The 24,886-nt window shown below is 42.8% G+C and overlaps 1 protein-coding gene across 1 annotated transcript; it reads right to left on the minus strand.

Annotated features, from left to right (window-relative positions):
- Nucleotides 1–1,855: 1,855 nt before the first annotated feature.
- Lman1 (lectin, mannose binding 1) lies at nt 1,856–23,016 on the minus strand. The gene is made up of 13 exons (XM_051163466.1): nt 22,759–23,016; nt 18,865–19,019; nt 18,676–18,783; nt 17,920–17,981; nt 17,073–17,172; nt 14,961–15,084; nt 13,788–13,846; nt 13,172–13,304; nt 11,562–11,755; nt 11,396–11,466; nt 7,035–7,185; nt 3,830–3,951; nt 1,856–3,583 (listed from the first exon to the last, which is right to left on the minus strand). Exons 1-13 carry the CDS (start codon nt 22,994–22,996, stop codon nt 3,547–3,549), a joined length of 1,554 nt encoding a protein of 517 aa, XP_051019423.1. The 5' UTR covers nt 22,997–23,016; the 3' UTR covers nt 1,856–3,546.
- Nucleotides 23,017–24,886: the final 1,870 nt, after the last annotated feature.

Genomic DNA, 24,886 nt, shown 5'->3' on the forward strand with positions numbered 1-24,886 from the left:
TCTGTTGCTCTTACTCTCCTCTGGCCCCCTTATCTCACCATGAGCTGAGGCCACAGATGGTAGGCCACCTAGGAGAGGTGTGATTGTTAACTTGATACAATCTAGAATAACTTCAACAGAGAGTCTCAATGAAGGATGGTTTGGATTAGACTGACCTTTAGGACACTGTTTTCCCTGTGTCAATAGAAGTGGGAAGGCCCTTCCATTGTGGGCGGCACCATTTCCTGACTTTTCAGTGTAGGGCAGGCATGAGCACACATCATATATTGACTTTCTCTTTGCTCTTCACTGGATATGACTAGCTGCTTCAATCCTTGCCTTGACATCCCCCAAATGCTGCGTTCTAAATGGGAATTAGAAGCCAAATGAATTACCCTTCTTTTCTTAAAGCTGCTTTGTGAGCAATTGGAAAGGAAACAGAACAGCAGGGTACAGACAGTAGGAGAAAGACAGCTATTAGGCCCCAACATCAAATCAACAAAGGAGGAAACCAATTTACTAAAATATTTCTTTTATTTGAATAAGGTCATTGACATTTCTTGAATTCCAGCTAGCATCAAGTAACAATCAGAAAGGAAAACAAAACAAAACAAAAAAACTTGACAAAATGCCATATAATTGAAATTGACAGTGAATAGAAAACTCTTTTAAACTTTAACATCATAAAAGAAATATATTAAAATGGGCAACATACAGATTTAAAAAGTTACAAGAGCTGATCTCACCCTAAATCTTACAAATACAAAATTCCCAATGAATACTTTGTTCATTGCCTTCCTTCTACCAGCACGTGGGCACTGTGAGAGAATCAGAGCCTGGGAACGACACCAGCTATGTTCTTTCCAGAGACTCTGCAGAGCAGCAGGTGAGCAACCCTGTGTTCAAGTCTTTTCCATTTTCCTCAAGTTATCAACATGTGCAGCCGTCTGGGATAACACGTGGTGGCATCAGGAAGGCAACAGCTTGGGCAGGCAGGCTTCACAATGGGCACTTTATGCTTTGCCATGAGCCAGAGATGATTCTACGGGTTTCAAAGTCATCACTAAGTGCCAAGAGTTCGGGCAACAACCTGGGCTTAGTTTGTAGTTGCTAACGAATAGAGAGATTTTAGCAAAATGAAAACTAAGATGAACAGGAGGACTAGCACAGATGCTGCTCTCAATAACAGTGAAAATGTGTGCAGCTCAGTTCTGAGCCCACAAAACACATACCATCAAACACTTTCCCCTACTCCTTGTGCTAGTGGTTTTCGGCTGTCAGTGTGCTGTGTCTGTGGTGTCTGTGGGATGGGCACTCTGGAGCCCCACCCGAGCTGTGATGTGATGGAGGGGGATGGGGGCCTGGACTCTGCACTCTTGCTAAGCATTCCATAACTGAATGGTTGGTCCATGGGCCATACTCTGAAAAACACTGATGTGCCTTTAATATGTGACAAAACACTGGTTATTGTTTGTGAAGTTTTAAGACTAAATAAAGCATTCAAATAATCTGAATGCAAACGGCATATTAAATAAGCCTATCAGCAATTACATAATTGAGATTTCTTTTAAAAGTGGCATCATAAATAATGACTTAAAGTTTTAAAATAAATTTTGTTTTAATCCAAGGCACCTGTAAAATACTTGCTGGTGTGAAAAGTGAGTTATTCCAATTACACAAGACACTACAGAGATTGAGGAGTTCCGGCAGTGATAGTTTTCCACAGAGCAGAGGTTTGCTCAGAAGTGAGCTATTTAGAGTTAATGATTTTGAGGAAAACAAATAAAGACAGGTATGTGATATTTAAGCAATTCACAAATAATAGGACCCCTGCTCTTGCTACAATGGCTGTCTGCAATCACATTAGGAATGATGAGTTTACTTTCCCTTGGATCTGAGCCTGGAACCGTACACTGCCCAAATCTGGGATTCTTTTAATGTCCAGGATATGTGACTGTGGACTCTACTACTTGGCAGCCTTTTATCTCAAGATTTCCCAAGATCCACAGTCTACAACTTGACATTCTTCTGAAAGGTTTTTCAAATGTTAGTAAATTCTGGAAGGTGACACTATTGGAACCTAAGTTTCAAAATGCTAAGTCTACAGAGTGGAAAGGAGGAAGCACTTTATGCTGCACTGAATTTTGGGGAGTCACTGTGGCTTTCCCAGGATAAATGACAGCATAAAATGCATGGTGGGACCACAGGCATGGTACAAGTTAGGTAGTCACAATGTAGAGTGCTCTTCATAAAGTCATTATATATAATGATTTTAGGTGGTTAGCTCATTCTGTAAATGACATTTGAGAGAAAACTTACGATGGCTTAGAACAATTTAGTAGCATATCTTATTAAACTGTGTTGTTCTGGATCCCATAGCAAACGAGACAACTGCTTTAATAAGAGGTAAACTGTCTTGAAGCCAGCTGTGAAGAGAAAAGTAAAATCTGCACTTAAAATGCCACAGGTGGTTTCTCAGACCCTACAGCTAACCATGGGCTGACAGTGCTCCTTCCAGCCCAGCGTTTCCTGGTGAATTCACTAGCCCCACAACATCTTTATTTCTAACATTGAAAGGGGAAACAGTGAAAGTATTTACTTTACAAATTTGCTTTCAAATAGCTCAAAGCTGCTTCTGTCACAGCCTCCTACATTTAAGAGTTTGAAAGTCATAAACCTCCAGTTACATAGAGTAATGTAAACCAGAACATATTGTTAAGTCTTGTGAATTTAAAATGCTGCAGAACTTGTAATCAGAGCTAAAGTACATGTTCGACACAATGGAAGAAAAAATTTCACAAACTAAAAGTATAAAAATTATTTCTGTAATATCAAATTAACATTATTGGAATAAAGATACTCAAGACAGTGGGCATCATAAGTGAATACGCTACCATGCAAAATACTCAATAAAAACTGTCATAGGAATGTTCTCAGCTAAAGGACCTAGGTAAAAACTAGTTATTAGTTTTCCACCATAATTTCCTTTAACAGTGGACTCCACATTGAAAACAGGGGAAACATTTCATCAAATGCTCGGATGCCTGGGTCTAGTTTAAAATTCGCAGACCAAACACTGATTCCAGAGGGAGCTATGCTGGGGCCAAAGGGCTGTAGAACTCACTCTTACAGAAGCAAATGCTCACTTCTAAAACCAACTGGTAACAAAGCACACACGAATAGGGTGCTCTTGCTTAGACCTCATTCTGGGGGCAAAGGGCAAGTTGTTTATATAAACAAAGAAACCTCCAACACGGAGACATAGAGAGTAACACCCACAGCCAGTGGCTGCTCTTGTTTTCTTTAGGCCTTGGCTTGCCATTATTCTGTTCAGTGGCTGCACTCAGTCTGCCAGAGACTCACTGACATTTAAAGACATGTACTACTATGAACAAAATATGGTTGTCTTTAACATTTATTTTTACCAAAAAAAAAAAAATTAGTTTTTAAGAGTTATTTTATACAAAATTTAATAACTTAGACTATGAAGCAATTTAAATACTAAATCCCCTCAGAAAGACAAACATTTGCACATACATACATGATGTACATATAGGAAAATGAAGGTCAAAAGAATTTTTTGGCAGCTGCTTCTTGCTGAGTCCTAAAAAAGAAAAGAAAAACTGATAGATGCTCTATACACTTAACTTGGGAAAGAAATGGGCTTATTTAAGTTAAGCTATCAATGCCCCCTGAAGTAGAAAATGGTATTGAGATGAACATTCTGTAAACACGCACACCCAATAGACCAGTTTGCTTTGTAGTAACTGTCTATGTTAGTGAAAGCCGCTTAACTGCACCAAGTACTTCATCCAGAAGCACGCTGGGCCAGTGTTCTCACGAGACTCACCTGTACATGATATAGCCAATGAACAGCACTGTCTGCACCACTACAAATATCACAAAGTGGACCGTGGACAAACACGATGGAAATGGCGGCAGTTCTGGGCATTTTGGTTTTTCATTAGATGGCTGTAAAGCAAAGAGCCTGTGTTATAATTAGTCAAATAATGATCTGGAAAGATATAAATGTGAAATTTTATAGAACTCATAGTCTGTTAAATAAATAAGTACTTTACTTTATTCATTCCACTAAGTATTTTCTACCTACTTAGCTTCTACTATCTTTTAAAAATCCTTTTTCTTTCAAAGAGCAGCTGACATAAGAAGGCTCCTTTTGTCACTGTCAAGTCATCCACAAGTGCCACCTGCCTCCTGACTTCACTATAAATGATGATTTCAGTGCCCTTCAAGGTTCTAGAGACTCTCATTGCCCTTGAGACTTCTAGTTCATAATTTCTGTGTTGGCAAAATAATTAACAGCACAGACCTCATGCTCAATAATGTTCCAGTTCATACAATAAATTACATGGTATTTGCCAACAAACTACTTAAACAGAATTTTGTTTCCTGGCACATCCTTCCCAACCTCAGAACATTGTATCTGGCTGACTTTGAAAACTGTCTATCTTCTGGTCTCCATAAGATAGGATATTCTAAGGAGATAACTAATACCAAGGGCACAGATGTCATCCAGACACAAAGACTTCTAAGATTAGTTGTTCTCAACCCAGTTGCAGTTGGGGACAAATCTCCCACAGTACCAAGTTGGCCATTGCAATAAAGAGGGAAATTATCTACAAACAAAACTAAAAGATAATGATTTGAGTGAAAAAGCAGAGCCAATAAGAAAACTATTAAGCAAGACTTGCAAAAACGACTCAAGGCATGTACACAGAAACAGTTAGGTAAGGCAGTGTCAAAATGTAATGCGAACAAGAAGTTCAAGTGTTTCACTTACAAATGACCTTGAGAAAGTCATGTCAATGTCATTCATTGCTGATATAAATATAGCATATTTCAAGGGGTTGGGTCTTCTGTTTCTTCTAAGCTTGACTAGGACCAACTAGCTGAGTGAGAAAAGCACTCAACACAATCTTATTTAATATATCTAATCTTATAAAACCTAACTGATGTGAAATAGTAACAAAATAGGAAGAACATTTCAGATCAGAAGGTTGGGAGAAAATATGCCAAAGAAATATGCTTCTTAAAAACAGACTCACAAAAGTACATTACATAAGATCAAGCCAGCTAAAATCCCAGCACTAATGTGGGAGGGGCTAATGAAATCCTGCCTATTGGGGGAGGGAAAGTCAGTTCTCTTCGGGGTATGGCCCCTGCTGGGCTGCCAATGCTCTGGTGGGTGGCCCTCATGCACATACAGAACTAAGTGGACTCAAGAGTACATGAAATGGGGAGGAGTAGGCTCTGGGACTGATCACAACGCCTTCTATTCAGAGTTCACAGCCTTCTTTCCTCATGCATGCCATCCCTTTATCTCACTGGCCAACACCTTAGCTTCTTCTCTTTGGAAAGCCATTAAGCGTGCCCACCAGGGAATGAGGAAAGCAATCCTCACTCTCTTTCCTGCCCTCCAATTCAAGTTGCCCAGCTGCATTCCCAGCAGATCAATTGCAAGCCTTCCCTCTCTTCCCACTGAGATGTTCTCAGCAGGCTCAGCTTTCCTCCTTCCCTTCCACTCTTTCAGCCTCACCCCCCCTGCCCCCCCCCCACCCGTGCCCCAGCCCTTCTAGCCCACCCTCATTCCTGCATTTCAACTCCCAACACCTGGAAACAAGTTCACCCAGGACACCCAGGGGCCCACACCTGCCAGGGACCTAGAAGCACTCCTAACCAGAAAATGTGCAGCCACCACACACCCCTAAGAGCCAGAGAGGGCAACAGAAACCAAGGACCAGAAAACTCACCCAACAAGGATGACACCTAGAATCACACTCATCCCACACCCAGCTGCCTCGGCTGCAGCATAAAAACACAGCAGCTGCCAGGCAACCCTATGACAGTGGCCCTAAGAAATGCAAGATAGCCGAATCAACACAAGGACCTCAAAATGGCTGTTATGAATTTGTTTGAGGTCCTTAAAGACGGTATGACTAAATCCATTAGTGAAATCTGCGACAGCACACACAGGGTAATGAAATGACATGATTAACTAAAAAAACATGATTATCTCATAAGATGCATAAAAGGTTTTTTAACAAAGGGCAACATCCCATAATAATAAAATTCCTGAAGGACCTAGAGATACAAGAGACATATTTCCACATAATAAAGGCAGCTTCTAGCAAGCCTACAGCCAATGTCAACTTAAATGGAAACCTCAAAGTATTTCCACTAAAATCAGGAACAAGATAAGGCTGTCATTCATCTATTTAAAGAAAAAAAAAAAAAATCAAATCATGAAATTCACAAGTAAATGGGTAGAGCTAGGAAAACAATCACCCCGAGCGAGAGAACCAAGACCCCAAAAAGACAGACAAGGTGTGCATTCACTTATATGCGATGCTCGCTGGTAAGTCCTTGATCAGAGGCTACAATTCACAGTCAGAGGTTACAGAGTAAGGAAGTAAGTGGGAGGGCAGGGCGCATTAGGAAGAGGAAACAGAGGAGACAGTATGGCTGGGTGTGGGGGGACAGGAACAGCAGGAGAAAATGGGGAGGGGAAAGAAAGGAGTTGAGAGAGGAAAAATGAGGAGGGGCAGCTAAGACGGAGGGCCACGTGAGGAGCTGTATGGAAGCCTAACACGGTACAAGTTTCCTAAAATACACACAAATACAAAGGTGATCTAATGGGGATCACCAGATAACTGGGGAGATGGAGCCCCAATTGTACAATTCTTATCACCAAAGGAAGCATCTTGGAGGACTTGGGGGAGGGGAAGCCATAGCAGAATATACTGTACTGGAAATAAAATCTATTTTCAATTAAAAAAGAAAAAAAAACCCCACCTTATATTCATACATAGTGTCAAACAAAGTTTTAAGAACATGGATTATAGAGAACATTAAAATAGGAATACACATATTTTCATTTTCTTGTAATGTAAATCCCCCCATAAAGTCCCCTCTGCTTGCTTCTGCTCAGTGAGTGCAGACAGACTTCTACCTTCTACCTAGGAACCCAATGCCAAGGCTCCCGGAGCTGATGGGACAGTTAGGGACAAGCACCATGACACAGGGAGCCACGTTACCATGCTGCGCTGCGCGAGGCTGTCGATGTCTCTCTTCACCACATGCAGGTGCTCCTTGATGTCCATGAAGTGCTGCGTTGTCTCATAGACGCCTGCCGAGCCCGGGTGCTGGATGCCACTGACCAGCCGGACGGTTTCGCTCATGGAGTTCCTAGAACACAAGAAGCCCTTTGAAATCACGAGGGTTTTTTGTTGTTGTTGTTTTTGTTTCTAGTTATAAATTTCAGATGGTTACACCTTTTTAAGTTCAACACATCAGATCATTTAAAAGACAAAAATCCAGCAACACGCACACAATGCCAGAAGACAGAAGAGGCACATACTGGTAATACCCATTCTTGGAGGCCGAAGCCAGAGGACTGGGAGTTCAAGCCCACTTGGCTACAGAGTGAGACCATGAATGAGAAGAGGAGGGGAAGGGGAGGGAGGAAATGGGAAGGGGAAAAAGAACCCTAGGGAAGAAACATGTATTTAGAGAGGCTGGAGCTGAAGTAAAGCCAGCTCCCAGCAGACGACTTGAGTCCCTGGTTGATTCTGCCACAGGGTCGGTCTGGCTACCGCAATGTGACAGTGCCTGTTGTGTTCACCTGGACCTTAAAGGACTGACCTCCAGAGGGACTGGAAACTCACTGAAGGCCAGCTGCAGGCATCCTAGACGCCAATGCTTGAGTGAGCTTCCCACACTACTTGGAGAATGACCCCTGACTTATGGAGCCTAGAGTCCAGATAAACCTACCATAAACTAAGTGAAAAGCATACTTAACACCTCACTCATAGAACACTTTGGCTTAGTAACACAGCGTGGTAGAGCTTTGCTTGTCCACCCTCATGACTGAGTGGTTGCCTGGGATTTGAGGTTAGATACCACTACTATTGCCACATGACACCCGTAACCACACCATACCCAGGGAAAGAGACAATTCAAAGTATGTGGTATAGTTTTTAATGCATAGTTACCACTTCCAAATCATGGTAAAGTAAAAACCTGAAATTCAAGCTCCATGTGCTGGGGGCTGTGTGTGCGGGGAGCTCCTGGGTGCGCCTGCACTCTGATCACTTGCCACCTTTCTGTGATGATGGTGTTTCTTTTTGTTGTAACAAACCACAACCAGGAACGCAGCGAGTTCTGAGTTCTTTGAGTACCTCTGACCAATCAGAGACTCTGTGGGTCTTAGGGGCTCCTGACACAAATGAACTGTGCCTCTATCTCCCTGTGCTCCTGTCAGGTGGCCCTCATGGAGAGGTCCAGTGAGGCAGCAGGAAGCCAACAGAGGAAGCAGTAGTGTCTGCTAACATATGAAGGAATGTGTGAGTCTCCTGACTCTGCACTCTCCACACTGACTCCATGACTCCACCGTTCCAATCTAAGGCAAAGCAGACACTGAACCCTGTGCATGTGAGTGGCAGCATGTCAGCAAGAAACCGTAAGCACTCCAGTCATGGGGGAAACGAACAGATTTGTTTATAAAAAGAAATGAACGGGCCTGGAAATATCCAAGGTCCTTTAGCTAGAGGTACTTTCAAAGCTTTATAATTAGTAAGTCATGTGATCATGACACTAGGAAATACCTTTAAGGTAGTTAAAACACTAAGTCTCTACCATCTTGCTGACTTTCTCTCTTCCTGTTCCTTCATCTGTCTCGGCCCTTTCCATTCCCTGAAGATATCCTTTAACTGCAGGCCTGCAGAGGAATGCTCTTTCTAGACATGGCCTTTGCCTCCTCTCTGGACTAATTAACACTCATCTGACTTTCCTGGAATCCTTCCTGACAGAACCAGGCTGTCCCAATTGTGTGGGCCGTGGACTATGTGGCTCCAGGAGAAGACTTTCTATTGTGCCTTCAACAACAGCAGCTCAATCTAGATGAAGCAATAGGGTTTTTCCCTACTTCCTCTGTGTCAATCTTAGTGTCAAAAGTAGGAACTCCAGTGGAAGGAAAGAAGAGGAAACTCTAGCAGTTATGACCAATGGTGTTAAATAGACAAGTTCTATCTGACTTGTGCGAGCAGTGAAAACGTAACACGAACCACACCATACCCAGGCTTTCTCAGTCAGAAGCTGATTACACTTTATCTTAATGGCACGGGTATCTATGTTTTCCCCTTAAAAACTTCAATATATCTGAAACACATATAGGCTATCCTGATAGTGTAACTTTCTCATAAATGCACATTTAACATTACTGCTTGTCAGAATCACAAATCTGATTATGAAATAGGTTTTTAGTATACAAAGACAGTGTCTCTTAATAAATTCCTATCTGCTCATTCCCTGGCCCAAGACTCTGCCAACAGCTGTGGGGCACCATGTTTCGAGCAGGGCAGTTTCTAGGCAGAACTGTGAAAGCAACATTGCTCCTGCCCTGCTGAGAGCCACAGTCGGCCAGAGGGCAATGCCCCAGAGGCGCAACCAGAGTCCTGCAAAGGAAGATGCACTGAGCTCAGCAGGCCGAGGGCTCGGTGTTTGGGGAAGGATCTGAGATGGGGAGAGAGATGAAACCCTCCCTACAGCAGCGGGTTGAACTGCATGCTGCTAAAAATCTTCCACATGAAACCCCATCCAGACAACCGTCATTCCCAGCAAAGGCAGCAATTTCCTCTTCACATTTTTCTGAAGCTTCTATTTGGGCTCAGTTTTTGAGTGACCAGCCATATGATAACATGTGTTTGCCACTGCTAACCGGGGCGTGTGGAAAGGCTGCTGCATATCTGAGGAGGTGCTTCTGCGGATAATGCAGTCCAAAGCCTGAGTTTCCCAACCACCACCCGAGCTTTAGGGTGTGCTGGTGCTACATGGAGAGACAGGTGAAGAACAAGACACCTAGAATATGGTCCTTCTACAACAAAGACAGTGTAGGAAATGCCCCCACAAAAACAGCAACATGAACAAACCCACTAAAAATGAATCTGCGGCCTATGAGGGCAGATAGAAAAGGGTCAGAAGTCAAGGGAGAGGCTAGGAAAGGAATACAGTTCAGTAGACGAGCACTTGCTCCAACAGATCACTAGTCCTAGCGCTGATCAGATGGGGACATGGGAGAATGCAGATCTGAAAGAGGGGTGACACGCGTGGATGCATGTGCGTGTGTGTATTACAGCTCCCCAGAGATGGAGGCCCCACCGAGGTTATTTGTTTAGCTGATCATATAGTATGAATGTTAATTTGTTGGTTCTCACAATTATACTGTGGTTATGTGAAATATATACAGTAAAAGATGGGTAAAAGACACACAGAAACAAGATACCATTTTTATAGCTTCTCAAGTTTAAAATCATATGAAAATAAGAGGCTTGTGAGATGGCTCAGTGGCTAAGCGCACTGGCTGCTTTTCCAAAGGGCCTAAGCTTTATTCCTAGCACACACATGCAAGCTCAGAAACACCTCCAACTGCAGTTCCTTGTACCCACTTCTGGCCTCCAAGGGCACTGTATGCACATGGCACAGACATACATATAGACAAAGACACTCATACACACACACACACACACACACACACACACACACATATATACACACATACATATATACATACACACACATAAACAAATAAATCTTTTAAAACATTGTATCAAAATAAAAAAATACTGTTCTACAACCCAGTCAATTTCTAAGAGAAATCTTTTCATTTGATTTAAATAGAGCAAGGACTCACTTGAGAATTGTGAATTAATGTTTCTTAAACACCAAGCAGCAAAATACCAATCTCCAGTTGTCAGTGAGTCCTGTCAGCATCCTATGCTGCTTACCCTGGTCCTGTATTGTTCAGTCCCTCGTAACTCTCCCTGACTTCTCCTCTGTCGAGGGCTGTACTGGGTGGGCACACTAGAGCTTTAGCTTATGAAGACACACACAGCTTGTTTTCCCTGTTGCAGTCATTGAGGACGTTGGCTACGCGTCAGCCACCCTCATTAGAAATGTATCATCCAGAGACAGGTATCTCTTTTCTGTCCCACTCTCTGTCCAGTCTGTCTTAGGGCAGAAGATGGCACCAAAAAGAAGTTCCTGAGCAAGTGTGCCTGTTTTCCAGTCCTGCCACAGCACGTGTCCTTCTGCCCCCAGTATCTCTCACTGAGTTCTGACTTGCCACTCCACACTGTATAATTTCCAAAGAGAGCCACACTCCTGGTTTCAAGTCACTACAGCAAATTTCTTTGCTAAAGCATTTTTTTTCTTTTTTTTTTTTGGTTTATAATGATTTTCATAATTTAGATGTTTGCAGTTTGAATATATACTTTTATTCCTAACACGACACTAGGCTGTGCAGCCTGCCCTCCTGCAGAGCACTCACACAGGAGAGCAGGCACACAAGTTTCACAGAACAAGGACACAGAACACTGAAACATGACTGCTGTATACTTACTTCATCTCGTTCACTTGTCTCAGGATCTCATGCTGGGCTTTCACCACAGTATCCAGCTCCTGCTGGGAGACCTGGAGGGAAAGAGGGTGGGCAGGCAGCTTGCACCCGCTGGCCACGCAGAGCACAGCACTCTCCCCTGGTGGGGGCACTGCATCTGAGTGCCTACCTGGCCAGGCTGCCCTGGGGCCCCCGCTCCTCTGCGGGACATCTCCTCTGTCAAGGAAGACACGTATCTCCTCTGCTCATCGAGAATCATATCCAGCTGCCGGTTAAGCTGCTTGATCTCCAGGTGAATACGATTCTGTCCCTCAAAGACCTGCCTCAGCTCGCGATCAACTATGCTCTCAAAGACGTCATCCGCTGAAAAGAACCACAAGTTACAATTACAATTCTCTACACATCTGGGGCTTCAAACTACTTTAACGGGCCAAATGTTGACACACACCAAACCTAGAACATTACCAACACAGGGATATAAGCTTCCAAACAGTACAGCTGCAGACACCTATCTCAACAGTGGCTGACTTACTGTTTTGGTAAGTTAGATCTGAACTTTTTCACTTAAAATAATTTTCTGTTTTAAAAATCCTGGGTGACTTTATTAGGGAAAACTGATCCAGAGTAACAGAAATCAAAACAGCGACAGGCTATGTGAGAAGTGGGCTTATGGCATCAGAGAACTTTCTGGGGTGAAAAAAAAAATACCAACAACCACCTGTGCTCTCTACACTCACTACAAGCAGCTTCAAGGTCTGACATGGTTATCATACCACTGATCACTGTGAGAACTGTATCACACAGTGTTCAAACGCCAGACATGGGCTTCATCGAGTGCAGTCTCTAGTACTCAAATTGATGGGAACAAACCAGATATAAAGTTGTGTTACGTTTCTGACAATGTAACAGAGAAGGTCTCAATTTCCCTGGCATAAGTTAGCATTTAACATTTTTCCACCATTAAAGTCCGGGATTCTCAGCAGTAAGGGGAAAAGAAGTAGGCATTGCTTCACTTTAAGCTCAGAATAGTTTTGATAGGCCTAAACAGGTTATGTGCGTCATTAGCCCCAAGGTCAAAGGAACATTATAGAGGGGACAAAAAGACTGTAAGAGCAGGGACACGGGAAGGAGTGCCCTAAACTACTGCCAGACACAGCACAGCTGCAACTGTGAAAACATGACAGCTGTACAAGACTGACCTCAACGCTTCATCATGGCTCAAGGAGGCGCCCATGAGCCCCACCCACTCCTGAGAAGCTTGACTTGGTGCTGGAGAAGAGGGTGTCATGTTTTTTCAATGGTATGGCCTCTACTGGACTAGTTGGAAGGAAGGGGTTCAGAGGAAAAGGAAGATAACACGGGGGAATGGGACAATATACCACTATACAATTTCCAATATAATTAATTGCAACATATCCATAAAACTACCAGAACTCTTTAATAAAGGCAATTGTGTAACACTGAGAGGAGACAGTGATCTTGGATGCTTTCACTTGGCACTTTCCATGAGGGCAGCACCATCTCTGTTTTTCATTTGTTTAGTTTAAAGAACAGAGTGGTGAACACAGCAATGCCGTCCTCACCAAGCTCCAACACAGTGGCCTGTGTTCACTCACAATGCCATGGTGTTCTTCATCCGCTCCTCACAAGCCACACTCACACCCTGAAGGACCCAGGATTTGCTTTTCCACCATCTCCATCTGTTACTGAGTGTGCTGGTCAGAGAGCAGAGGCGGGGCAGGCAGTGCAGACCCCAGTGCCCTCCCAGCTACGACTTACTTGGCTGCCCCTGGAGGTCAGGGTGGTCCTTCTGGAATTCCTCCTTCTTTTTGTCCAATTCTTGCTGGAAGTGCTCGAACTCCTCCTGATACTTTTCCTTTTCTTTTTCTGAGATGTCTTTTTCTGCTGTGGGCTTTTTCCCAGGAAGAGTAGGATATAAGAAAGGGGACGGGTGAGACATCTTGGCATCTGTCCTTCTCACACTTACTAGGTCATCACTTTCTTGAAGATTATCTCTTACTTAACTTACAGCTAATTCATTCTTGGTTTTAATAACAACACCAGAAATCACAGTAACTGCTATCACTTAAGGAGCAGTTACCGTAGGCACACGTGCATCATTTAACACTTAACAGCACAGGAGATGGCCACTAAGCAGCACAGGAGATGGCCACTAAGCAGCACAGGAGATGGCCACCAAGCAGCACAGGAGATGGCCACTAAGCAGCACAGGAGATGGCCACTAAGCAGACATCTGCTTGTCAAGGAGGAAACAAGACCAAATGGCAGTGACTGGACCAAGACTCAGACTGAGGTCAGGTTTCCAAACATCACAGCTGGAGCAACACCACTGAAAACTGAACATCAACGGTTTGAGGAGATGGTGGATACTCACTGGCTCCTTTCCAGGTTCCATTAGTTGGAAAGTCAGGAAAGAAAGAACATCGTGGTCATCTGCAGACATAAAAACAGTTTCAGGACGTGCTGTAACCAGCTGTTTCAGTTGAGAATTCACTTGACAGGCGCTTACTATGAAAGACTGACATGAGAACTGCTCTGCACCCTTCACCCTGCACAGTGTTCAACAGGAATTGCCAGGAACAGTCTAAAGGATCGTCCTCTGCCTTCCCAGGCTTCTTCATGGACAATGTCCTGTTCTAATGGCACAAACCCCTGTCCGCCGAGTTCCCAATGCTTTCCTCTGGTACACACCAGCTCTAGCCTTTCACACTTGCTTTTCTCAATTGGATGACAGTAATACTTCTATTTTATCTACACCATGTAAAGTCAAATTAATACCAAGTTGTTTCAGCTGACAGCAGGAACTACGGAGACTGGCCCGCAAGGCAGTGAGCTGCTGTGCCAGTCCTGGCTGGCCCCATCCATGCTGAGGAGTGATTTATTCTGAGTGTGCAGCTTCTCTGTACGTCTGCCTGTCTGGGGGAGACCTACAGAGGCAGCTGGTAAAGAGAACACGACGCACTGAAGACTGGGTAACCTGAGGAGACATGTGCTGCACATCTGGAATCACAAATCCAGAGCAGGACTTTCTGGGGGTGACTATGGGACCCTGAGAAACAGCCTCCACCCGGGCGTGCAACCCCTGAAATGCGGATACAGATAGGGCTGCCCCTCTTCGCTTGAGGCACATAGGTAATTAAGGTGGCAATGCGCCAATGGTTACAAAGAAGTATTAGCGTGGAGGAATTTCATTTGTCAACACATGTAGAAAATAATAGCAATTATTTTCCTTTAAATTTGCCCCAAATTATATTTCCTTGGGCTTCCAAATTCATTTGTATATGATACAGCAACTTTCAAGGGTCTTATAACACTTGGGAATTAATTTTTTATATCCTCAACTTTAAATGTCCCCATCACTACAAAAGGAACATAGTACTTTACATGCCTCCATGCAGCTCCCATACAGCCAAAGGCTGGTAGAACGCACCACGGGAAGGCTCCAAAGAGACTTAAGAGTGAGACAGAATTGAGTCTACACACCCTAAACACACGACTACCAGTTATCATACACAAGCTTTCAATATGGAAAGACAGCAAGATTTACCTGCAAGACCTCCTGTTGCAGCAGATACCCCAAAGTGCCCTTGTGTGGGGATAATCATATTTTCCACTTTGGCACAAAATTCATAATCATTTTTATCTGGTGTAAAGCCATTATTGATCATGACCTAGGAAGACATACTAAAGTTGAGGTTCTTGTAACAGACATTTAAAAATAAATTTTAGTACTTTATGATTAATAATATTCACTCTGGTTCCTTCTATTGTAATTCAATTTTATGTGGATATTGTGTGTGTTTGAGCATGCATGCTTGCATGTGTGTGGGCATGTGGGGACTGCAAGGTGACCCTGGGTATCTTTCTCAACCACTTGTCATTTTATTTACTGAGGCCGAGTCACTCAGTTGATCTCGGAACTCAGTGATTCTCTGGACCAGCCAGCCATCTTGCTCTGCCTCTTGAGTGTTGGGATCCCAGGTGGCCACATTTTCTCAGCTTCCATGTAGGTTCTGGAACTCTGAGCCCTGGCATTCAAACCTGCATGGCAAGTTCTTTGTCCACCAAGCCATGTCCCCAGCCCTATGAAAGGTAATCTAAAACAAACTCACACACTAGCCGTCGGTAAACAGTGAAATAGGTCACTTAATTTAAAAAAAAAATTCATTATATGTTAAAGGTTCAAAAAGATAAAATGCTGACAGGTTAACAATCTTTGATCTTTCTAAAGTAAAGTAAGTTCCTTTCTTGCAAAGTCGTAGGAGCCCTAATCATTCTGAATGGACCACACAGCAGGGATGCAACTGCTCTGGGCTATCCTGGGTTAGCAAATGTGACAGTGTCGCTCATCCTCCTCCACCTTCCTCTGGCAGCTACCACCTCAGGTCAGCAGTAAGTGGAGCCCTGCAGATAAGATAAAGATGGGTTCAAACTGCAGCTCTCTCCACGTTACCTACAATCTCCCACATTCACTTTCTGCATGTTGCCAATGGAAAGATGGATCTTGAGGAGCTGTTTGAAAAGCGGCATTTAAAGCACCAGGTGTGGTGCTTTCAGAGTCAAAGAGCCCGAGTCATCTCACTTTTTGTTCCATCACGTTGTTTTAAGACTTACTCACTTTAACAAATCACTAGTTAAAACTGCAAACACCATCATTTCTGTTACTGCTGAGAGTGCCAACTCTCCTATGTTACTCAAATGAATGGTCACTGCCAGTCTTTCCACCCCACTTTGGAAATGTCCTCTATCTTCAGGCTACAACAAACTACCTGCTCTCTCAAATGTTTAGCTTCTTCAAGGCCCTGTCTGCTTTTTGTGCCTGGAACACATGCACATTTCACACTCACATGCACACTGAGGTGCACCTCAACTAAGAACTCTTTCCAGACCTTCCCCAGGGTCAGTTCTCAGGGTCCAGGTTCCAAGTTCGCAATTCCTTCCTGCTGTGCCAGAGCCATTGTCGCCCAGCATGGTGATGCTACGTGCTTCCTCTATGGTCTACAAGCACTTCAGGGAGAACAGCCTTTGTCTTACTCGTATTTGTATCCCGAAGACCTGGATGTGCACGGTAGGTACAGTCTCTTCGAGCGGGGAGCTTGAGGTTCCTCTGGCCAAACAGAAACTTACTGGCAAAGCTGCCCTACAGAGGATCCCTTATACCAGATGATGCATTAACTTCTGGTCTCTCAGAGAAGTGGTTTTAAACCTGTGGGTCGTGACCCCTCTGAGGGTCAACAGGGGTCACATATCAGATATCTTGCATATCACATATTCATATTAAGATTCATAACAGTATCAAAATTACAGTTATGAAATAGCAACAAAATAATTTTATGTTTTGGTGTCACCACAAGATGAGGAGCTGTACTAAAGATTCTCAGCATTAGGGCAATGCATATAGATACGTAGAAATCACTTAAGTATATTAACTTCTACCAAGAATTCAAAAGAAAAGCTCTATTAGAATATTCCTTATTTAGCCGGGGGTGGTGGCGCACGCCTTTAATTCCAGCACTCGGGAGGCAGAGGCAGGCGGATCGCTGTGAGGTCTACAAAGTGAGTCCAGGATGGCCAAGGCTACACAGAGAAACCCTGTCTCGAAAAACCAAAAAAAAAAAAAAAAAAAAAGAATATTCCTTATTTAATTATTGTCACTTACTGTCAATGTTTTCTGGTAATAGGTAATCTTTGCCCGGACAGGATAGGGCTTGTTCCGAAAGTCCCTCTGACAACTCGCTAAAGCTTGATCAGCACCATCGCTGTAGATTCAAAAATATCAAGTTACAACGAAACGTATGACAGAACATGCAGGTCAGAAAACAGAAAGGCTTTCCCTGTCAGAACTCCAGGGAACTCTGGAAGGGAAGGCCAACATCTCCATGTGCTGAAGGGATGAAGCATCCAAGTCACTCAGGGGCGCTTTATTTTTTATTTTACTTTTTGTGAACCTGGAGTCTCACACATGCTAGCCAAGTGCTCTCTCTACCACTGAGCTATGTCCCCAGCCCCTTGTGGAGTTTTTAAAGACACACATCTGTAAGTCCTATCCAAGGCAGCTGAAGCTGAGTCTAAGGAACTGGCCCAGGAACTTCCTTTTAAACCACTCCACCAGGGTTATAAAAGCTACCAGCGTTGTAGTCACCAAGGCAGGAAAGAGCAAAGCCAGGCGCAGATAAATAAGCAATTTGCTTACCCTCAGCACCTAGAAACTGTGTAACTGACAGTTTCAAAGTGACACTGATTCTGAAAAACAGACTATGCTCATTGCTTTGCTGAAAGCTAAATTTATTTTTGAAAGATTTCTTTCATGAAGCATAAAAAGTATGGTTTGCAGAAAGAACTTCAAGACACAAAAGCAGAGTATACAGTCTCACCTAGTTGCAATACAACAGCTCAAGAAAAGGAATAATCATTTCATTTGGAGAGTGTTGAGACTGGAAGCAAAACATTTCATGAGGTTTCCAAAATGAAATTGAAATAAGAAATACTGCAGAAATCACACTTACTTTTGATGGTCGTAATTAATTTGTCCATTGTTGCCTATAACTACTATAGCAGGATTATTTTTCTAAAAATAAAGAAAACACATTTATTTTAATATCTTTCATTAAAAAATCATCATTCTTAATTTGCTATAATACCCCCATACTGCTGAGATTTTAGGGCTCTTAAGTTTTTAAAATACTATGACCTAAGTTTTCAAAAAGTTATTAAACATTCTTTGAAATGCTAATAGTAACTCTGAAAACTCAATAAACAACTAGGTTAAAGGGAAGAGCATCAATCTTAAAGCTTTCAAGCACAAGTTAATAACTTCAGCATGTAAGCATATTTTGTTTTAAAGTGTTTTTAAGACATCATCAGGAAAGCAGGCCTGACCAAAAAGTAATTAACATAGGAGACAATCCCAGTATGAGAGCCAGTCACAGCCAAGTCACAGGCACTTGAACTCTGCCACAGTTTCCTAAACTCTATTGGTTTCACTGCCCACATCTAAAAACTCATGCTGACTTCTCATAGACACTAAGTGCACACAGGGTGTGAATCACTGACAGGTCCTCACAGCTAGGTCTCCATCATGATAGTAAATTAGTGTGCAACAAATCATGTCTACAAGCTTCTAACTGATAGATTCTCTGCTCAAGACCAATCACCATGCTCAGACTATCAACTGAGTTCTTTACTATTAAGTTGTAGGTGCCAGGTGAGCCACCTTCTCACAGCCTAAATGGAAAATGGCTAACAGTTTTAACAATGAATACCTTGCCATCATTGTCAAAAGAATCAAAAAATACTCCAACACCATTCCACTTATCAGCTGATCCAAACACAGGGCCATCCAAGCCTTGGTTTTCTGTATACCAAATTGCCTGAAAATACGTAAGAGAGGACAGTTAGGAGCCAGAGGCTTCTGCCAATGATATTAGTTCAAGTAACAGAAATGATCATACTAAGCCATCAGCTCCAATTCGACCTCTTCCAGTCACTCGAAATGTCACTTCCACCTCCCAGTTCTCGAAGGCCGCCTTTGTTTTTGTCCACACTGAACCTCTTTGGCTTTTTAATGACGGTGCTATTCGAATTTGATCTGAACTTGGAATAGCATCTAAGGTAGAGATCAGAAAAGAAAAGCTTTAAGGTATGATTATACAGAATTCAACATACCTCTGAACTGCTGCATATAGCTACAAAGACTGAATTTTACCTTCATATTGTACATAAGAATTTTGATAGAAATTTTCTTCTTGCTGACTGCTATGACTTTGGAATTTTATTTTGAATAGAGAAATACATCTGAAGCTTATACCCAGGTAATAAAATTCCCACACACCAAGGAAGGAGATTAAGAGTTAAAATTATTGCTTTTATATTGTGGTTTCTGATTTTTTGTTTTTATAGGTTTTGTTTCTGCTGTATGCCTGTTTCTTGTGCTTTTTTTTTTTTTTTTTCTATGTGTGCTTTTAATTCTTGTTTGTTTTCTAAAGAGAGAGAGGGCACAGAGCTAGATGGGTGAGGAGATGGGGAGGGTCTGGAAAGAGGTGGGGAGGTAAAATGGTGAGCAGATTATCTGAATCTTCAATAAAAAAGGCAAACCATCCATTTGATTTTCATAATCTCCTTTTAACAAAAATACCCCCCAAATCTTCCCAATATTAAAAGTCTTCAATGTATTTTTCTAGTTAGAAAACACATTATGACAAGAACCCATCACTAGGAAACAAGTTCAGCTCTGACTTTGAACGAATCATTTCCTTACTCTATGGGGTTCATCTGTAAAATGAGGGCCAGGCCTGACTTCTCTAAACACTTCAAAATCATATGTAAAATACCCTCATATTTATTTTTTTCCCAGGAAGAAGGCCAACTAAATTTTAATTTAATAATCAGTTCTTTAACAAAGGTGGACTCTGAGAAAACAGCTGACTCTTCAAAAGAGTAACTGGCTCAAGCCCCAATTTAGCTACTTGTGACTGTCAGATCTTAGGTCACTGAATATAAAAGTTTGCATAGGCATAGCACAGGGACATTGCTGCTTCCGCTTCAAACCATCACAGCAAAGTAAGGCACACAATTTTGGGGGTGGGTGGGTTCAGTACATCTAAAAATTACATGTATACTATACTGTACACTGAGTGTATAACAGCAACATGTCTAAAATAACAATGAGAAAGGTTTTTTAACTGTATCAAGGAGTTGGCACATGAATCAGTGGAAGAGCACCTGTCTTATTACTCACAGGACCTGCGTTTAATTCCCAGGACCCCAGAGACCAAAACCAAACTAACAGTGTCATTGATTGAAACTGCTAGACAGCATCTGGCGACACTCTAAAAAAGCAGCACTGAGTCCTTCTAACATACTTCCAGTCTGAATCAAAAACCAAAAACCTAAAAACGAAACAAACATATTCTATGCAAAATTAGATAAATGGAGACACAGTAAAACAAGGTATTCTTGTAAATCCTTCAATCCCCTCACCATAAGGTACCTAAAAGGACTATTCAAACAGATCCTCTCAGAGTGTAGCCATTCTGACATTTATGCTGGGACATGAGACAACTGTAATGACACCACTTTATAGGTAGGAAAAGGAAGCTGAGGTACTTTACTCACGGGTTCAAACACTCAAAGGCTGGGGGTAGAACATTACAGAAAAAGCTCTGGACACACACCCTGGAGAGCTGCGCCCATTGTCCCAGAACCTTCATCTCTCTTAGTCACTTGTCCCATCTATACAGGAGATGATACTTGGCTGCCTACTACAACTCAATAGGAGAATGAAGATGAGAGTTTGAGAGTTAGGAACAGCTATAGAATATTATCATTTTCTGCCCTTATGAGCCTAAAGATACGTGCTGACAGTACAAAGGACATAAGATTTATACAAGAGAAATAGTATTTATGTGATCCTAATTAGGCTGAATGGAATCGGCTGTGCTTTAAACTAAATCCTAAGTTTCTCTAGTTTGTTTGTTTCAAATGATGGGTTGCAGGAATAAATGAAAAGGGAGAAAAATGAACAACAGTATTAACAGAACAGTAAGATTAAAAATTACAGTAACCACAAAAACAAGGGATTCCCATGCCGCCCACACCAGTGAGTCTAACCACCAAGTTGCACTAGGGTTCATTGGACACGTCCCTCCACCCCCATCTTTAGCCCAGACTGAAGTTAAATTCAGCCAAGGATGACCTTGACCTTCTGACCTTGTTGCCTCCACCTCCCAGTGAAATCAGTACTAGGATTACAAGCGTGAAGTACTACACCTGGCTTATGGGGCACTGGGGATTGAACCCAGGGCTTGGTGCACGCTGGGCAAGCGGCCTACCAACTGAGCCACAACTCTAGCTCTTTGACCTCTTTCACAGTGACTAGATTTATTGCTTGTGGCTCTGTGCAAGAGAGTGCAGATAACTAAGTTTGGTACTCGATTAACATTCTGAATCTGCTGCTGTGAGTGCGATGGAAAAGACAGAGAAACAGTAGACAGGCCATGGAGAGGCTAAGAAGTGAAGAGGTGTCAACAAATTCACCATCATTCTCAAAAGAAAAACAAAAACAGACAGCCTGAAAGCCTGTGTTTGGTGTCATGTCCATCACCTCTGTATATTCAGGGCTGTCTTGATAACACAAGCCCAGAAGGCTTATAATAAACGAACTAGGTAACAGCATAATTGCACTCTCCTTCAACTACATAATGACTCAGTCATTAAGTTCAGTGAAATTTACACCTGATAATTGCACATTAATTTGAGAGAATTTGGCCCTTCCTGGAAGTGTGCTTTCTAGTTAGCAAATACTTTCTAGAAATAAAGCGTTTTGTTTTCAGTCACTGGACAATCTCAAATCATACAGAAAAGCCTTCTATAAATGATATTTTAGTTACACACAAAAACAGAAGGTATTTACTACTTGCTTTGATGGATGTATCTGACGCCACTGAGGGGCTTATGGAATGACACGTGCTGTTGATATTCTTTGGTCAGCAGTGACACATCAGCACTAAAGAGTGCGATACTTTTATTTTTTTCCTCCCCTAACCAGGGCAGTGCTCACTAATGGTTCTGTCATCTATCTGAGTGAATAAAACTTGAAGCAGAAATTATTTCTTTTTTTTTTTCTAAGATGTCTTAAAAAAAAAAAAAAAAAAAAAAGGATATGAGTCTATTCTTAGTCCCATGTTTGGAAACAACCGATAGGAAAAAAAAAAAAAAAAAAAAACAAAAACCTCCTGTACTAACTAAATAAAGACACTAATATAAAGTGTAAAGTTCAAAGACCACACACACTATCACTGAGAGGCAATTCTATGGTGTAATCCCAAAAATTTAAGAACGACATCCAAAGATCTAAAAATCAGTCTAAGATTATGATGTCTTGGAGAGGTCATGGAAGTTAGGCACAAACTTGACCACTGACCATGGTTACTCCCTAAAACAAGCAAGCAGAAGGACGCTGTTGGAACTGGTCTCAAATTGCTATGGCCAAAGAAAGTGTACCCTTGAGACGTGGCATCAGGGTGTAAGGTAACGTGACACCCAGAAGCTGGTTTGCGTGCAAGGAACTGCAGAAAGTAACAAAACACCTCGGAACCAGAGAGTAAGTACAGATGAGATTAAAAAAGAGAAGGCTGGTAGCGGGCGGACAAGCTGGGTGAGAAGCCTCAGGGACACGTGGGAAACCTGGCGGCTAGGGGGATCTTGAGTAGGGACTGCAAGGTGAGCCCTGCCCCAGTGCATGTGTCATGCAAGGGCTAGAGCTTGTCCTTGGCACTGCAAGGCATTGGGACCGAGGGGACGGAAGGCAAGGAGGGAACCCGTCCCCCGCCCCAGCCCCGGCTTACTCCCCGCGTGGGCCCAGAAGGGCACGGTCCCATCGCTCTGCACCAGATGCGGCCCCTTAAAGCTGTATTTATACTCGAAACGGCGGTGTGGCAACTCGGCTGGGGTGCCCGCAGCGCCGGGGGCCGCAGCGTCGCCTCCCATGCCGTCGCTCCCGACGAATTGGGTGAAAGACAGCAGCAAGGCGCAGAAGAACGACCGAGCTCCAGCCTGGGGACCCTTCCGCCAGGGCCCCGCCATCTTGGATTCTGGGACGCAGAGGCCGGCGGGAGAGGGAGGGGCTCGGGAGCCGCGGATGGCCAACAGGGCGCTCACTGATTGGTGGAGCCCAGGAGACCCAAGGGCAAGGGATAAGTTCCGCCCCTAGCCTCCTCTATCCTGGAGGCCTCTAAGGAATGAGCATCTGTGGGCGGGGCCACAAAGGGGTGGGGTAAGACTGGGAGGCGGAGCTGGCCCAAGAGCTCACAACTCTAGCAGCGTGGGGTGGGGGCGGGCACTTGAGGTGTCCCCACTACCAATTTTTTTTCAAGCCCCAGGGTAGTGGACTTTTCTGTGGGTTAGAAAACCTCGGAAGACCTAAGACTTGTGGCTTGTAGAGCCAGCCCATAATAAACTATATTTAGAATAAAGGCATTCATTATTCAGTGGCTGGCTTTCCTTTTGTGAACTTTCCAGAAATGACCATAAATTGTAACAGTCTCAACCCACTGAGAGAATCTCAAAAGAGCCCTAGGATCTTTTAGGTGGTTGAGTCAGGGGAGTTTATGTCAAATCAACTTTCACTTCTGAAAAAGTAACTCCAAAGGCTTTCCAAATATTTGAAACCATGGTGCAGCACATTCAAATAAAAGTAGGTAGTTTTGTTGCAAGTTTATATGCTATGGGTAGAGTTGATAAATAAGTTGGTTTTATTTTTTATTTTTTAATTTAATTTATTTATTTTAAATTTATTTTATTTTTATTATTTTGTGTGTATGTGACGTGTGTGCGCGCGCATGTGCATCAGCTACTACAGCACATACGTGGAGGTCAGAGGACAAGTTTATGGCGTAGGTTCACGCTTTCTATGTTTATGTGTGTTCTGTTCTTGGGGTTAAGCTCACATCTTCAAGTTTTCATAGCATCTGTACTGTTAACACATTCATGGTTATCCAGCAAAATGATTTGTTTCATTTTACACACAATTCTAGTTCGTCTGGCCTGCCAACAGCACACAATCCTTAGGCCTGTATGATCCCTTGTGTTTATTTGACCTCCCAGTTTCTCCTTTTCAGACTCCCTAGCCGTTACCAGCAAACCCTTTTCTATAGCACAAATCGAGCCTTTGTACTGAGTGTAGCCACATGCAAGGCTTCCTGTTTGTTTAGAAGAAAGTACACTTCTCATCTCCTGGAGAAATATACCTCTTTAGTCCCCTCTCAGGTACAACAGCAACCCGTGTCTGCAGCTGTGCATCACTGGACTGGGTGGGTCAGTGCCCTAGGAGCTCTGGGATCTTAATTCCACATCTTTTCCCTCTTCAGTTCTCTAAGCTCTAGAAACGATAGCCGAGATTTGCACAGTGGCCTTGAACTATTTATTAAGCAACCATGAAGTTAATAAAAACCGGCAAATACCTGAGTCCTTACAGTGACAGAAGCTGCACCAAGCTTTGAAACCATGGTACAGCACATTCAAATAAAAGTAGGTAGTTTTGTTGCAAGTTTATATGCTATGGGTAGAGTTGATAAATAAGTTGTTTTTATTTTTTAATTTTAATTATTTATTTTAAATTTATTTTATCTAAGGCAGGTGCTGTTGTTCGCATTGTCATTTTACAATGACAGAATACAGGCATGAAACCGTCAAAAAAAATTGCCCGGTGTCATACAGTATAAACAGAGATGAGTTTTAATTTCAAGAATTCTGTTATTAAAGTTCTCAGTATTGATACTCATTCTATCAGCCAGGCATGCTTGCATTCGCCTTTAGTTGCAGCACTTGGGAGGCAGAGCCAAGTGGAGCTCTGTGAGTTCAAGGCCAGCCTGGTCTACAAAGAGAGTCCAGGACAGCCAAGGCTACACAGAGAAATCTTGTCTCGGGGGAGAAAAAGACTCAATCTTAGGTAATAAATACAAAGGATATTTTAAA

The sequence above is a fragment of the Acomys russatus genome, chromosome 20 (assembly GCF_903995435.1).
Source record: "Acomys russatus chromosome 20, mAcoRus1.1, whole genome shotgun sequence".
NCBI classification, from domain to species: Eukaryota; Metazoa; Chordata; class Mammalia; order Rodentia; family Muridae; genus Acomys; species Acomys russatus.